General features: G+C 31.6%; 1 protein-coding gene across 6 annotated transcripts in view; it reads right to left on the bottom strand.

The window, feature by feature from the left end:
• The window catches only part of LOC140061010 (77 kDa echinoderm microtubule-associated protein-like), a 42,705-nt gene that overhangs the window by 13,587 nt on the left and 12,723 nt on the right, over positions 1-16,395 (bottom strand). For 2 of the 6 annotated variants that reach the window (XM_072107406.1, XM_072107408.1), the window contains exons 3-7: positions 15,384-15,422; positions 14,740-14,911; positions 9,655-9,714; positions 2,303-2,331; positions 584-710 (exon numbers count right to left, since the gene is read on the bottom strand). In XM_072107406.1, the coding sequence (XP_071963507.1) occupies positions 584-710; positions 2,303-2,331; positions 9,655-9,714; positions 14,740-14,911; positions 15,384-15,422 (427 nt within the window). Of the gene's footprint in view, positions 1-583; positions 711-2,302; positions 2,332-9,654; positions 9,715-10,347; positions 10,672-14,739; positions 14,912-15,383; positions 15,423-16,395 lie in introns of those variants that run through there. The other 4 variants (XM_072107409.1, XM_072107407.1, XM_072107410.1 and 1 more) reach the window with 4 other exon arrangements.

Below are 16,395 nucleotides of genomic sequence, written 5' to 3'. Positions count from 1 at the left end.
ACTATTGTAACAATGAGGCGCTAAATTGAACCACAATGCCGGGGAAACATTTACATACCACACTGGGTTTTTAGTGCACACAAGTCATGTGTACAATGGACGCGAGAAAACTTTTTCCACCACACCACTATGAACCAAGAGAGTCTCTAGTAAAATTTCATAATTTTATGAGGATACTATACATAAATTACTATAATGGAAGTGATAAATCATAAAATGCATTTAGCAATTTGTGTAAAACTCAATTTATGAGTGCGTTGAAACTCATAGCGCAGTAGTAGGACACATGCTGTGAAATCTCATAATGGCCTAGATACTGTGACTGGTTTAATGGTTCAGAATAAACTGAACAACATGTACTAGAAATTAGAAAAAAGATAATAGACATATGAAATAAAAAAAAAAAACTAACCAAAGCCTCATTGTTTGATGAGATGTTTCGGTAGAGTAAACTCCATCAAACTGGTTAAGTCAAGGGCAGATCCTCCCACCCCTTCGACCCCTTTCATTTAAACACATTAATATGGTCAACAACATATAAGTTGACCTTTTTGATTTTACAGGTCAAATACATCAAGGATACATCCACTCCATCTTTAACTTTTCAGCAGGAGCTGATATCTTGGATCCAATGTCAAAATTCTCTACGTCAGATGGAACGTAAACGGTAACTGGGCGCCCTCTCATGTATATGCGAACCAATCCTTCTTCTGCAAAATTAACGTAAAATAATATTTATAGCATCATTGACCTCTTATATCAATTGATATTATTGTATATTTTAAATTACATTTTTTAAATTTTGGTGCCAGTTCATAATGTAATTTTTAACATTTTAAATACGCAATCTGTATCTGCCATGTTATTCCACTTGTCAAATTTAAGCCCTGTCTACAATATCAAACTTTATGTGACAAAAAAATGTGATGTGCCCATATATGGACATAATGTCATATCACTACTATATTTGGGCATATCACTACCATATTTCGGCACATCACACCTTTTTTATTTTAAATAGTTTGATAGACAGAGCTTAAAGCATTGCACTTTTTTCTCCATAGAATTATAGCATTTTTAGTATAAGTAGAATATTATTACAGATGATTAATGATGCATGTTGGTTCACGCCAGAGATGCAATCCATAGAGAAACAACATCGCCATTAAGCAAAGACCAGGCAAGTGGAACATTAGAATAATATTTATGCAAAATCCACAAGAAATTATCAAGGCTTTTTATCTAATATCTAAAACTAAAGTCATTTACGAAGAACATCAAAATATTTGTCATGTATCAACAAAATACATTACATTTTTAAAATGCTCTTTCCTCTCTTAGTTTTTTTTTTAAATCGACCTAATATCAAAGTTAAAGTGAACAAATAGGAACACCTAGAGTATGATTCCTGTGTCATTTCATTTATTTGTTCAACAAAAAACGTCTGAAAATACTCTCTTCTCTGGAGTATGCTTTATGCATTAAAGATAACATTACATTATTTAAATACGCTTTCATACTTTTAAAATTTACAACCGAATAATGTGGAAAACGCAAGCTTTAAAGCAATACAATGTTAGCTTTGTTTTCGTATACCCTGTTAACTGGCTCATTCGGTTTTCTGTGCCATAAAATTATGTTATTTTTGTAACTTTGCAATAAAGGAACTAGGAAAAAAAGAGCAACAAGAGTGACCATGTGTAGACAGAAGGCATGTTATCAAAAGACTATTATTAAGCCAAGAGCAAGCAAGTAGAACAAAATACTAATTGTGGATATTAAAAGTACACAAGATCTTATCACAATTTAAACACCAAAAAAAAGAGAGATTAGTATCCGAGATAGAATGAAGAGTTCATAAAGAATAATGACTGAATATATCATATCATATGACTCATACTTGGCATATTACAAATTATTCTCACAATCAAGTTTATTTTAAGGTAACCCTAATATGTATTTATTGAAGAAATAAATGTTTGGTGAATTTGAATATGAAAATTGATTTATTATAAGAAATACAAAGCTCTGTCTACACTACATGGACATTTTTCCCTGCCCTATCAAACTAAAAAAGTGTGATGTGCCCAAATATGGTAGTGATATGCTCAAATATGGTAGTGATATGCTCAAATATGGTAGTGATATGCCCAAATATGGTAGTGATATGCTCAAATACGGCAGTGATATGACTTCATCATGTCCATATATTATATGGGCAAATCACATTTTTTTTTTTTTGTCACATAAAGTTGGATAGTGTAGACAGTGCTTTAGAACATATCAAAAGATATAAATTTACCTGCATTGAATTCTGCATCTTTGTTGGGTCTGTGAAATAAATAAAAAAAAAATCATAAATGTTTGTGTTTTTAAATGTGGATATGTTTTCATTATGATATAGGTTCATCCCCAAATAAGTGGTTTAGTTGGTAAATCTTTTGTACAAGGTAATTTTCCAAATGGTGATCAAAATCAATATTAGATTTGGTGATCCATCCATAGAATAGAACTATTGACATGTAGAAGTTCATGAAACTTTTAGATTAAGGGGATTTTCATATTTTTACTGGTAAAAAAAAAATTAAAAAATTATAAAATAATTTTGATGACAATTAGTGGTAACCCAGTACAATTGAAACAACAAAATATATAGCAATATTAAGCATAAAAAAAACCCAATATAAATCACAGAATTTAACAAATATATATATTTTAAAACAAAAGAATCAGCCATAATCTGTGTTTAGTGACTAAAATTCCTGAAATAAAGAATGGATATAAAGCAAAAACAAAATGAAAACATGTTTGTTTGACAAAATATTCCAAAAGAAACCATAACTAAATTATGTTTCTTTTGGATTTAAATTTATTTTACACATAGATGACAGTAATGAGCTAATTCAAAGTATACCGAAGGAAAAATACTTCAAATATCAAACACTTCCGTTACTAATTTATTAATTTAACAAATCACAACCATTGGGATAATACTAATATAAACGTATAATAATATATTATAGAAAATATTACCTTTTTCTCCCATACATCTTTAAAAATGTTTTATTCTTCGATATAAAATACGATAAAAATTCAACAATCAACGTACCATGATCACCCTTTGGGCTGGGACTTCCTAATATAAGGCACCATGACCTGACGGAGTGGCCTCAACCACTTTATCATTGGGGAGATTTAATGATTTGCCATAGTTTTTTCACTATTTTAATAATGGGTAACACCTCTATGAAAAGTGGTAATACTCTAAACTGTTAATTAAATAATAGTTATGTGAAAATTAAAATAAAATAATCTTCTTTTCAATATCTTAATTTTGGAATGTTTCTAAGCAAAAAACCTTGGACTTTGAATGGTTTATTCCACAGGAAAGCTTTTATAACTCAATTTGTGGAATTTTTTTTCCCACTAATTTTCGTTAAATGGCTTTGGAAATCCAGGCACCAAGATATGCATATATGTCGTAATTGCACAAGACTACATTTTTAAAGATTTTTAAATGTGTGGTTAGGGAAATAAGTATTGCATATTCAAATAATATGAATAATTTACCGAAAGTAAAAAAAAATGTATGATAAACGGTATTCTTTAAACATGTTGGAAATTTGTAATAAAATTAAAAACTTTGATTTTACTCTTTATAAATAATAACAGTAGAACCCGTTGGAACACAAACATTTTCTCTTTCAAAGGTATAATGTTATTTTGTATTGTACATAATTTGTCCTATAGGCCTATACATTTTTTTAAATAATGTATTTATATTTTTGTTAGTTGAGATTGGAGACACGCCCTTTTTTTTGGTCCATTACAGTTTTTGTCTATCGTTTTACTTTTATGTTTCATATAAAAAAAAAAAAATTTAAACCAGGAGAAAAACAAAGCTACAGTAGGTTACAAGATCATATCATGCTTCTGGAAAGATAAACTGAGCTTTTTATACTAGACGTTAAAATTGAATTAGATCATTTTGAAATAAACTAGGGCCTAGGAGAAACAAATTCATGTAGTGTTACCATCTCTACCAGTAATACTACATGTCTCGACACCATTATGTCTAGAACTAGCTGGATAGAGTTATGTTATGCTAGGTTATCCCTAATGTATGCGGCAAATACCACTCACAAACAATATCAATTTAACAATAGCAATCACCTTCAATACCAGCAGATGTGAATATTCTATGCATTTTAACTAACACCGCTTTCACACACATCTGATCGAACACTTTCTAAAAGCCAAAAATGATTAGCTAGGTAAATGAGTTATTCCACTAATCTTTCTACAAAACAAAATCATGCATAACAAATAAGCCTTAATTTGGTGATGAGTTGTAGCTAATTGATGGACCTGCTCTTGGAAACCAGTGTATATTGACAGTCAAAAGATGATATTATATCCTTTAATACAAACATTTATTTTTAAACAACATAGAAATCCAGAGTAATATACTATTTACACTTTGACTGGTAGACCTAAACCTGGTTTTGTATATTGACACATGTCAGGTGAAGGTCCAGACACAGGTGAACGAAAATTGCATATTGACAAAATTGTTTTTCCATTGGCAACAGTTTCGGCAGGACCTAGTTCAATGCATATGTACCTTATAGATGGGTATTATCTATAAATATATTATCTATTTACTACTTGTAAGTCAAATAGGCGTGTCCTCAAACATGTTTATATTTCATTGTTCATATGACTATACCACATTAATACATGATGGTGATTTTACATAAGTACAGTTGTACCTTACCGATGGAAATTATTTAATTACCAGTATATTATCTATTTAGTACTTTGTAAGTCAAATGGGCGTGTCCTCAAACATGTTTATATATCATTGTTTATATTGATTACTGTATACCACATTAATACATGATGGTACTTTTACATAAGTACAGTTGTACCTTACCAATGGAAATTATTTAATTACCAGTATATTATCTATTTACTGCTTGCAAGTCAAATGGGCGTGTCCTCAAACATGTTTATATATCATTGTTCATATGACTATACCACATTAATTCATGATGGTGCTTTTACATAAGTACAGTTGTACCTTACCGATGGAAATTATTTAATTACCAGTATATTATCTATTTAGTACTTTGTAAGTCAAATGGGCGTGTCCTCACACATGTTAATATATCATTGTTCACATTGACTACTGTATACCATTACTACGTGATGGTGCTTTTACATAAGGTACAGTTGTACCTTACCGATGGAAATTATTTAATTACCAGTATATTATCTATTTACTACTTGTAAGTCAAATGGGCGTGTCCTCACACATGTTAATATATCATTGTTCATATTGATTACTGTATACCATTAATACGTGATGGTGCTTTTACATAAGTACAGTTGTACCTTACCGATGGAAATTATTTAATTACCAGTATAGTATCTATTTACTACTTGTAAGTCAAATGGGCGTGTCCTCAAACATGTTAATATATCATTGTTCATATTGACTACTGTATACCATTAATACGTGATGATGCTTTTACATAAGTACAGTTGTACCTTACCGATGGAAATTATTTAATTACCAGTATATTATCTATTTAGTACTTTGTAAGTCAAATGGGCGTGTCCTCAAACATGTTTATATATCATTGTTCATATTGACTACTGTATACCATTAATACGTGATGATGCTTTTACATAAGTACAGTTGTACCTTACCGATGGAAATTATTTAATTACCAGTATAGTATCTATTTACTACTTGTAAGTCAAATGGGCGTGTCCTCAAACATGTTTATATATCATTGTTTATATTGACTACTGTATACCACATTAATACGTGATGGTGCTTTTACATAAGTACAGTTGTACCTTACCGATGGAAATTATTTAATTACCAGTATAGTATCTATTTACTACTTGTAAGTCAAATGGGCGTGTCCTCACACATGTTAATATATCATTGTTCATATTGATTACTGTATACCACATTAATACGTGATGATGCTTTTACATAAGTACAGTTGTACCTTACCGATGGAAATTATTTAATTACCAGTATAGTATCTATTTAGTACTTTGTAAGTCAAATGGGCGTGTCCTCAAACATGTTTATATATCATTGTTCATATTGACTACTGTATACCATTAATACATGATGATGCTTTTACATAAGTACAGTTGTACCTTACCGATGGAAATTATTTAATTACCAGTATATTATCTATTTACTACTTGTAAGTCAAATGGGCGTGTCCTCAAACATGTTTATATATCATTGTTCATATTGACTACTGTATACCATTAATACATGATGATGCTTTTACATAAGTACAGTTGTACCTTACCGATGGAAATTATTTAATTACCAGTATAGTATCTATTTAGTACTTGTAAGTCAAATGGGCGTGTCCTCAAACATGTTTATATATCATTGTTCATATTGACTACTGTATACCATTAATACATGATGATGCTTTTACATAAGTACAGTTGTACCTTACCGATGGAAATTATTTAATTACCAGTATAGTATCTATTTAGTACTTTGTAAGTCAAATGGGCGTGTCCTCAAACATGTTTATATATCATTGTTCATATTGACTACTGTATACCATTAATACATGATGATGCTTTTACATAAGTACAGTTGTACCTTACCGATGGAAATTATTTAATTACCAGTATATTATCTATTTACTACTTGTAAGTCAAATGGGCGTGTCCTCAAACATGTTTATATATCATTGTTCATATTGACTACTGTATACCATTAATACATGATGATGCTTTTACATAAGTACAGTTGTACCTTACCGATGGAAATTATTTAATTACCAGTATAGTATCTATTTACTACTTGTAAGTCAAATGGGCGTGTCCTCAAACATGTTTATATATCATTGTTTATATTGACTACTGTATACCACATTAATACGTGATGGTGCTTTTACATAAGTACAGTTGTACCTTACCGATGGAAATTATTTAATTACCAGTATAGTATCTATTTAGTACTTTGTAAGTCAAATGGGCGTGTCCTCACACATGTTAATATATCATTGTTCATATTGACTACTGTATACCATTACTACGTGATGGTGCTTTTACATAAGTACAGTTGTACCTTACCGATGGAAATTATTTAATTACCAGTATAGTATCTATTTACTACTTGTAAGTCAAATGGGTGTGTCCTCACACATGTTTATATATCATTGTTTATATTGATTACTGTATACCACATTAATACGTGATGGTGCTTTTACATAAGTACAGTTGTACCTTACCGATGGAAATTATTTAATTACCAGTATATTATCTATTTACTACTTGCAAGTCAAATGGGCGTGTCCTCACACATGTTTATATATCATTGTTTATATTGATTACTGTATACCACATTACGTGATGGTGCTTTTACATAAGTACAGTTGTACCTTACAAATGGGAATGATTTAATTACCAGTATAGTATCTATTTACTACTTGTAAGTCAAATGGGCGTGTCCTCACACATGTTAATATATCATTGTTTATATTGATTACTGTATACCACATTAATACGTGATGGTGCTTTTACATAAGTACAGTTGTACCTTACCGATGGAAATTATTTAATTACCAGTATATTATCTATTTAGTACTTTGTAAGTCAAATGGGCGTGTCCTCAAACATGTTTATATATCATTGTTTATATTGATTACTGTATACCACATTAATACGTGATGGTGCTTTTACATAAGTACAGTTGTACCTTACCGATGGAAATTATTTAATTACCAGTATATTATCTATTTACTACTTGTAAGTCAAATGGGCGTGTCCTCACACATGTTAATATATCATTGTTCATATTGACTACTGTATACCATTACTACGTGATGGTGCTTTTACATAAGGTACAGTTGTACCTTACCGATGGAAATTATTTAATTACCAGTATAGTATCTATTTAGTACTTGCAAGTAAAATGGGTGTGTCCTCACACATGTTAATATATCATTGTTTATATTGATTACTGTATACCACATTAATACGTGATGGTGCTTTTACATAAGTACAGTTGTACCTTACCGATGGAAATTATTTAATTACCAGTATAGTATCTATTTACTACTTGCAAGTCAAATGGGTGTGTCCTCACACATGTTTATATATTATTCTTTATATTGACTACTGTATACCATCAATGTTTATATTGACTACTGTATACCACATTAATTCATGATGGTGCTTTTACAAAAAAGTACAGTTAAAGCAATATTCTAAATTTGAGTTTCAGTTGGAATGTCACATTGTGTATATAATCATTACATTCTAATTTAATAATATTTTATGAATAACAATACCAATAAAAAGAATTAATGAATTAATTATCATAACAAGTATGCTTTGTGCAAATAATGGCTTAAATTCAACTTCTAACAATACTCCTACAGTACTCTGCTAAATTGGCAACAATTGGTAACATTTCATATAATGCAAAATAAGTTTAATTATATTGATTTAATTAGGTAACAATTTGTTCTTTCTCATTCCAATGAATTTTCTGAATTACCTATTTATCATCTAAACAATAATATTTCATTTCATCAACTGATTTGTCTTCAGTAACACCAAATAACCATATCAAAACCAAGCTGTCGCCATATCTGCTAGGCCGTATGCTAGTGTACATTTCAGTTGGGACAATAGATACCTGGCAATATGGGCACACAACTCACATACCATCAATAGTGGCCGATTGTTAGTTATACCTAAGCACAGACTTTATCATTTATCATGCATCCTTAAGTTTGTTTGAACTTTATGTTGTCTGTCAAAACACAACTCATATCAAGTGAAAGATCAAGGTAAAGTTTTACTTAAATGAAGCTATTTGGATGAGATGTTCTTTTGTTATTTTGGTTGTAACTAATTTTAATGAGCCTAAGATTGTTTAACTGTAGGAAATTTAATTGACATAAAGTACTATCAAATTTCAGTACTACACAACTATAAGTCAGATGTTTTATCCCACTCCTAAATGTTCGGAACATTGGGAACACTTTGCAAAAATATTTGCAAGTCATTCTTGAGTGTGACTTGAACCCACATCCCTTAGATCAACAGTCTGGCATTCATACCTCTAAACCACCAAGCTAGCACTGATGGCTAAGCTCAAGGAAGTAGTGGGTACTACACAAACAGGATGATAATTTAACTAATGAAAAGTAGCTTACAGTCAAGTAAAAAGTTTACTCTACTCTGAGTTTAAACTGAATGTTCAATTCAATACTTGAGAATTTGTTTCTCAATTTTTATCTCCTGCAAACAAAATAGTGTTTTGGTCTATAATATAGTAATGACATATTAAAATGGCTGATAGGTGCATTTAAAAAAATGCAAAATAAACAAGCAAGTAAAAACCAAATTTGAAAAAAAATATATTAGAAACTTAGTTTTTTAAGCTAAAACTGTAACCATAGAATAGTACATAGTAACATTTGTATATAAAAAAATGACCAAAGACAAACAACAGTAAATGGCAACTCATAATAATTCTGTAAAAATAACCAAATTTAAATATAAAACAAAAAACAAACACTACATTATAATGTATATAGCACTACCTTCCTGCAAAAAATAAATTTTTATTTCACAACTAAAACTCACCCAGATGTGGACGATCTGCGTCCAGATAAATTTGTCAAAGAAGAACTCTTCTTAGCAGAACTGAAAAAGAATCCTTCGGTTAAACGTTTCCGCCCAGATTTTACGGGACCTAATGATCTTGTTCCGCTAGTCAACTGTTGCTAATAAACACTGTGCAATCTTTGCGCAATTTTGTTTAAAACTTTGTGAACAATTTTGAATTTTGTTAGATTAGATTTGAAAATGACTCAATTCAAGTGACTTACTTAACTAAGAGTTCTTAGAGATGGTAAATACCGCACCATATCTTATTGAGACCATTTTGAATTACATAGATAGATGAAAAGAACTCTGGTATTGAATGTTGTTTTAAATAATTCAAAAGTCAACAAATAGAGATAGCAAACAGAGAATAGCAATATTCAAGTTCATATTTGCTGAAAGTATATCATTTCAGGATGAATGATTTAGGAATTTAAATGTTAGAATTAACTTAAAGCTATGAACAGATTTTAATCCAAATTGTTTTAATACACCGGTATTGTTGAAAGTGACAGATTTTGGCAGTAAATTGATTTTACAAAGTGTTATCACTCAACAGTTGGCAGCGTGCCAAGAAACATTGTACACTGCATCATCCAATTTTGCTGGTATAAATATGAAAAATGTAAATAATACCCAAAAATGATTTACCGTTATTAAAGATTAACTAACCTTTTTGGAAAGCGCGATTTTGCAGCTCGTGCTTTTGAAGCCGATGATGGGCGAGCAGAATTTGGCCGAGGAGATGCAGAGGTGCGCGGCATCTTAAAATCACAGAAAAATAACTTGCACTGGGAAAGCTTTTTCACAATCACATGCAACAAAAAGTTTCTGCAAACTGTTCAGTGAGAAGAGAGCGGCAGACAATCAACAACACAGTAGCTAAAACAGTGACTGGTCTTTACAACTAATACTATCACAATACCACACCTTCAACAATCATGATGATATGATGAAGGTCATTTAACTTTTATTGCTTTCAACTATAGTATTCAACCGGAAAAATAGTAACAGTCTGTAAGAGCACTTTAGCTTTGATAACTAGATGCTGCCCTCTGTTGGTTGGCTTTCACAGACTACATTTCCAGGCCAGCTTAATTTAAACTACTTTCTATTGACTATGTTTATTACCACATCTCATTGCATACTATTTTAAAACATTCTTTCTCTGAATTTGCATTTAACACTTAAAGCATTGCTTTTCTTTATGCAGCATATATTTCAAAACCTTTGCATTGCAGAATACTTTGTTTTGTGTAATACAAACTAAGCAATGAAATTGGAGAGCTTTAGAGCATTAAACCAAAATCTGGTATTCCGATATTTGACTGTACTATTCTGTTAAGATGCTTATTCCTTCTAAATAAAGCAGTTTCCAAACCTAACCAAAGATATAGTTATAAGACAGTAACTAAAATATGTAAAAAAAGTCAGTTTGGCACAGATAAGCTACCAATCAGAAATATTCAAGGATTGTTTTTAAAAACTAAATCTAAAAGCTCACACTACACAGCCTAGACATAGGCAACCGCAATTCACACTTAATTTTAAGTCAGCAATAAAATATTCCCATAACCTTCTATAACCAAGCAGAGAAAACTAATATTTGCGCTTCACTTTTCTCCGTTCTTACCATTTTTTGTGGGTGTTAAACGTTCCTCCAGTTCGCCACTTGTTAGATTTTAACGTTACCGTCTCTCCTCGGACTCTTCTACTTATACTCATATTTTCCTTAGTTGGCAAGATGAGTTGCACTTTCTTCTCCTTACTGGATGTTGTCAGATCTATACTTGATCGTGCTTTTTTCAAATTACCAGCTCTTGAAGATCTACGTGAAGATGTATCTTTTGTGTATGTCTCCGTGGACCACATTCTGTTCAGCTTTTTTTGTGTAGTTGGTGGTTTGGACTCGTTACCTGGTAAACAATCTAAATACCTCTGAACAATGTTAGACTTTTTGTTCTCTTGACTCGCAACCTCAGATTTCCAATGCTGTGAATATTTCTTCTCATTAGCAGATGGTAAAGTGGCAACATAAGGCGTACTTAATGAAGGAAATTCTTTTTGCGGCGATGCATTTACCTGCACTTCTGATTTGCATTTTCTTATTTTGCTCATTGGTTGCGTTTCAGACAGGCTCTCTCGTCGACCTTTAGTTTCTTTCGGTGTTATTTCTTTCGGCGTATAAACACGCAATTGAGACATCCATTTTCTCATGTTGTTTCCTGGGAGACCAGGAAGTTCCTCGGAGAAGCTTGGCCGCATGGAACTACGCTTTCGTTCACATACCTGATTTTCTGACTTGCTCCTTTTTAAGTTATCAGCAGTATACTTATGTCCACCAGTTCTATGATGGTGCTTTCTATGTATGGCTTCTGGTTGATCAACACGAGCTTCAGACTTCCATTGCTTTGAATGCTTCACCTGGTACGCCATACCTGATATTGATGCATTTCGTTCCATAGTAGCATGTGGTATGCTTGGGAAGATACCAGTATCCATTGATTTTGCTTTAGTTAGGTAGGTATCAATTGAAAGCTGGTCATACTTATCAACAGTGTTGATGGTAGCATTAGATGGATAGGAAATTGTCGTTTGTACATCTATACTCTTCATTTCACTACTAAAAAATCATTTCACAAATTATTAATTCATGATTTATAAATAACAGTCTCATGCAATTGGAACATTCTTCGAACTTTGACACACGAACCTTCACCAGAATTGTGTATTGTCTACTCTTTTTCATCCAAAGCATCTAAAGCTATAGCCTCTGAATTTAGGCTGATGACATTCAAATTTTGCTCTATTGCGACTTGGTACCACACAGTCCAAATTATCTAAATAACTACAATTACGATTTCAATGATTTACCCTAAATGCCTAAAAATGTTCATTGTGGTAACTATTGAAATTGTATTTTTTATACACACTTTAAAACCAGTCACTGTTTTTAAATATGCTGCATCGTCATCATACGCAATGTAAAAGCAGAATATCGCTGAGCGCTACCCATCATCTACAACAAAAGTTTATTAACAAATGTAAAATCATACAGCTCAAGCAACTATAGCGTATTCACCATTACTGAACCTTAAAATCCCCACAGTAATATTCAATAAGGAACTTGTGCAACATAAACTTGTATAGCTTACACAACATGCACACTATTAATTTTACTTCATGCAAATGCTATATATAATATGACATATGCATCACCTCCACTTTTAACTGTGCTGTTAGTCGATTATGAGATTGAAGGCATTTGTTTTGGACATGCTAAACAGGTCAGTTAAACCCTGGAGGTATAATACCTCCATGGTTAAACCAGTAAAATAATTACTTTTTTTAATACACAGGAAAGATTGGAAAGTTTATTATATGTGCTTCGCTACTTGCTTGATAGATATTGAAAATGGTAGCTACAGTAAAACCTCTTAAATGGAGACCTTCAGGACCCAACAAAGTATCTCTTCAATTCAATAAGGGTTTCCCCTGAGTATGGGTTGGCCATATATAAATATATACATTTTTCAGATGTTTGCCACACTCTGAAATAATTTTGTACTTTATACACACTAAAGTACATTGAATTCTTAAGTTGGACTGGAACCCACGTCCTCCCGATCACTGGAGCCTGGCGTTCATACTCTAGACCACTGAGCTTGCGCTGATGGCTAGGGAATAGATTTGAGCCCAATTTAACAGTGAGTACTGTACAGGATGATAATTGTATGTAACTACTGTGGAATAGTTTTGCGTCAGGAAGTTGAGTAATTGGTCAGAAGTTTTGCCTTATATAGTCGTTTCACTTTTAACGGAAAGTGTTTCCTGAATAGGGGGTGTCCCAAGAAGAGGTTCTACTGTATATCAATCAATGTATGTATTAGTTTACTAGTACTTTGCTAGCTATAAATATCAATGTACTTATATACTGTACATTTTTTAAGAAAGTGAGATCTTAATAATTTATATATAGATGACGCATGAGGTTATGGTTTCCTTTAGCAGGAACATTAAATTGTGTTAAAATTGGTACCAGCTGGGAGAGTTTGAGATTCAGAACTGCATAGATCAAACCAGGAACTAAAGTACCTTAATTACAGGCATACCTTATTCTTACTACTGTAGTTGGTTCGTCTTATATTTTCATAGATATCTAAATATGTTTGAATGTATTTATATTTTGCTTTGATTCAAATTTAAATTCTATAAACCCAACTAGTAAAAAGCAAATCACCAAATTAGAAACATGGATAAACAATTTTCGAATTCACTGCATCATACCTTATAGTAGGTCTCCAGAAACCAAAATAGTCAAAATAGTATGGACTGTTTAGTAAAAATAGAAGCACAGTTACCAACTACCTTATAGTGAATTATTTAATATGATGTGGTATATTATGATGATATACTTTTAAAACTCTATGAATGATATGAGATTGAATTACGAGGAGAGAAAAATAAACCTTTAGAAGCCAGAGAGCACTTAGTCTAGGACCGACAGCAAAAGGATGATGCAATGAGGATAAAGAATCTAGTTTAACAACAGAAAGACAACAAAGGCATTTCTTTAGAATCATATGCAATGCAAGACCTACAGTATATAGATCTTTATCTGAGAAAAAATAATGACACACCAATGATGGCAATGTTTAAGCATACTATGTAGGTGACATGGACATGTGATCTATAATCTATTAATTTTGATTTCTTCATAATGCAATGGTGTGAAGCTGTTGTGGGTACTACCAACTGATGTAACAGCTATGACATGCAACCTATCCTATATGCCATGAAAATAAAACCTTTCCATTTATTATTGGTTAGTATACTTTAAAATTGTGTAATGTATTGCAACATTTTAGTGAACAGCTTTCTGACATTATTAACACTAATTGCAAATCATTGGCAAAATTTATTAATTGAGCATTGTATAAAAAATCTAACATTGCTGAATAAATGTTAAATATTCATGTTTGTGGCCAAGTCAGAGAGCTGTTCCCCAACTCTGCATAATAAATGACATGCTACATCATGCAAGTGTACTCTAGGAGGTCTTACCCGGCTGGGAAACTGCCACTATCAGCTGAGCTCCACCTCTTTAGCTTGTCACTACCCGAAGAGCTGCCGCCACCGTATGATCGACGCTTTGAATCTGGAGTCGGCGGTCGTTTATGGCGTGATGTGCCATTAGGAACGGACAGTTTGGACGGTAGGGTCTGATTTAGCATTCCTATAAAAACATATAAAGCACAAATAAATAAAGTATTTTTTGTATTATTATTATTATTGTGTATATGGTTATGTTTTAAAATAGAACAAAAATTATAATCTGTCCTCACTAAACGTCCAAGATGAATGGCTTCGTAATGGTCAAAAATTATCACATCTAACACAACTCATTAAATTACTGGGTTTCCAAAATATAATAAACATGTTTTACAGTAATTGAAAACAAAAACATTTAATTACAATAGCAGCGAAAATTACAAATATAACACAACATAAAGACATTAAAAACTTAATTAATAAAAAGAACAAGATTGTAAACATCCAAAATAAACAATAATCTCATAATACTCAAAACTTCAATTGATAAATTCATCTATTAAAAAGCATATAATATAAGCACATCTTCATCAAAGGATTTGGAAAAAAAACAAACAAAACTGCAAAACTAAACTATAGTCTATGAGTCACCATACCTGATGAATCTTTCACAGCTCGCATTGGTGCCGAACCACCTGTAGGAAAAAACAGCTCCGTAAAAATCATTTGCGAAACAATTGGAAAGATCACAATTCCGACACGGACACTTTGCGAGGTTAGCACTTGAATAAAGCAAATGAAATGACGGCGATACCATGCAGACATTTTTATTTTGATGCAAGTTATTTGCAGGGTTAAAATAGAATTACAAAAATAGTGAATAAACGTCAAATTCATAGTGATATTAGTAGCATGCAGGAGTTGTTCCATGGACTAAAGGTTGATCTAATGTTAACAATTTTAATTTAAAAATAGGTATTAACGTATACTAATTGTGAAATGTTAGATTAGTGTAGAGATTGTGTTATGTTATATGGTACTATACTCTCTAACACACCGCACTGCACTGCAGAATAACTTTAAAGTTATAAACTTTTCAAGTAGACATACAGTAGTTAAACAAAAAAAAGTTGAAAGGCGTTGGCAGAGGTTAAAATTTTCAAGGTCTCTTTTTAGAGGTAATACTATATATGTATATTATAATTTTGCTGCTCTTTTTCATCTGACATAAGCAAGTAGACATACCTTTTGTTTTTTGGGGGAAACTAAATCTATTGTTGTATAGAAGAAGATATTTAATGAAGGTTACTGTAATCTTTTCATTATTTTTAACTACAATTACACAATAATTATTAGTAATACAGTAGAACTTATATCGAGTGAAATCAAACAATCTATTATGATTTGAGGCAATAAACGGTAAACATTTCTATTTATTTATTTTACTTTATATGTCAATTTAGATAAAGCCATGTCATACCAGATTGACAACTGTTGAAAGGTGAATTACTTTGCTGATTAACTATGGAATCAGTAGGGAAGCTAAATAATACACGCATTGATCGCATCATTCATCACATATTGTAGATTAAAATTCTTAATGACTTCCCATACATCACGTTACTATCATTGCAACTAACATAGATGCTAATGAATTTCTAGCTTAGG

The sequence above is a fragment of the Antedon mediterranea genome, chromosome 10 (genome assembly GCF_964355755.1).
Source record: "Antedon mediterranea chromosome 10, ecAntMedi1.1, whole genome shotgun sequence".
Lineage (NCBI taxonomy): Eukaryota > Metazoa > Echinodermata > Crinoidea > Comatulida > Antedonidae > Antedon > Antedon mediterranea.
Note: the sequence above shows the minus strand (reverse complement) of the source record. Positions and strands in the feature narration are given on the sequence as shown.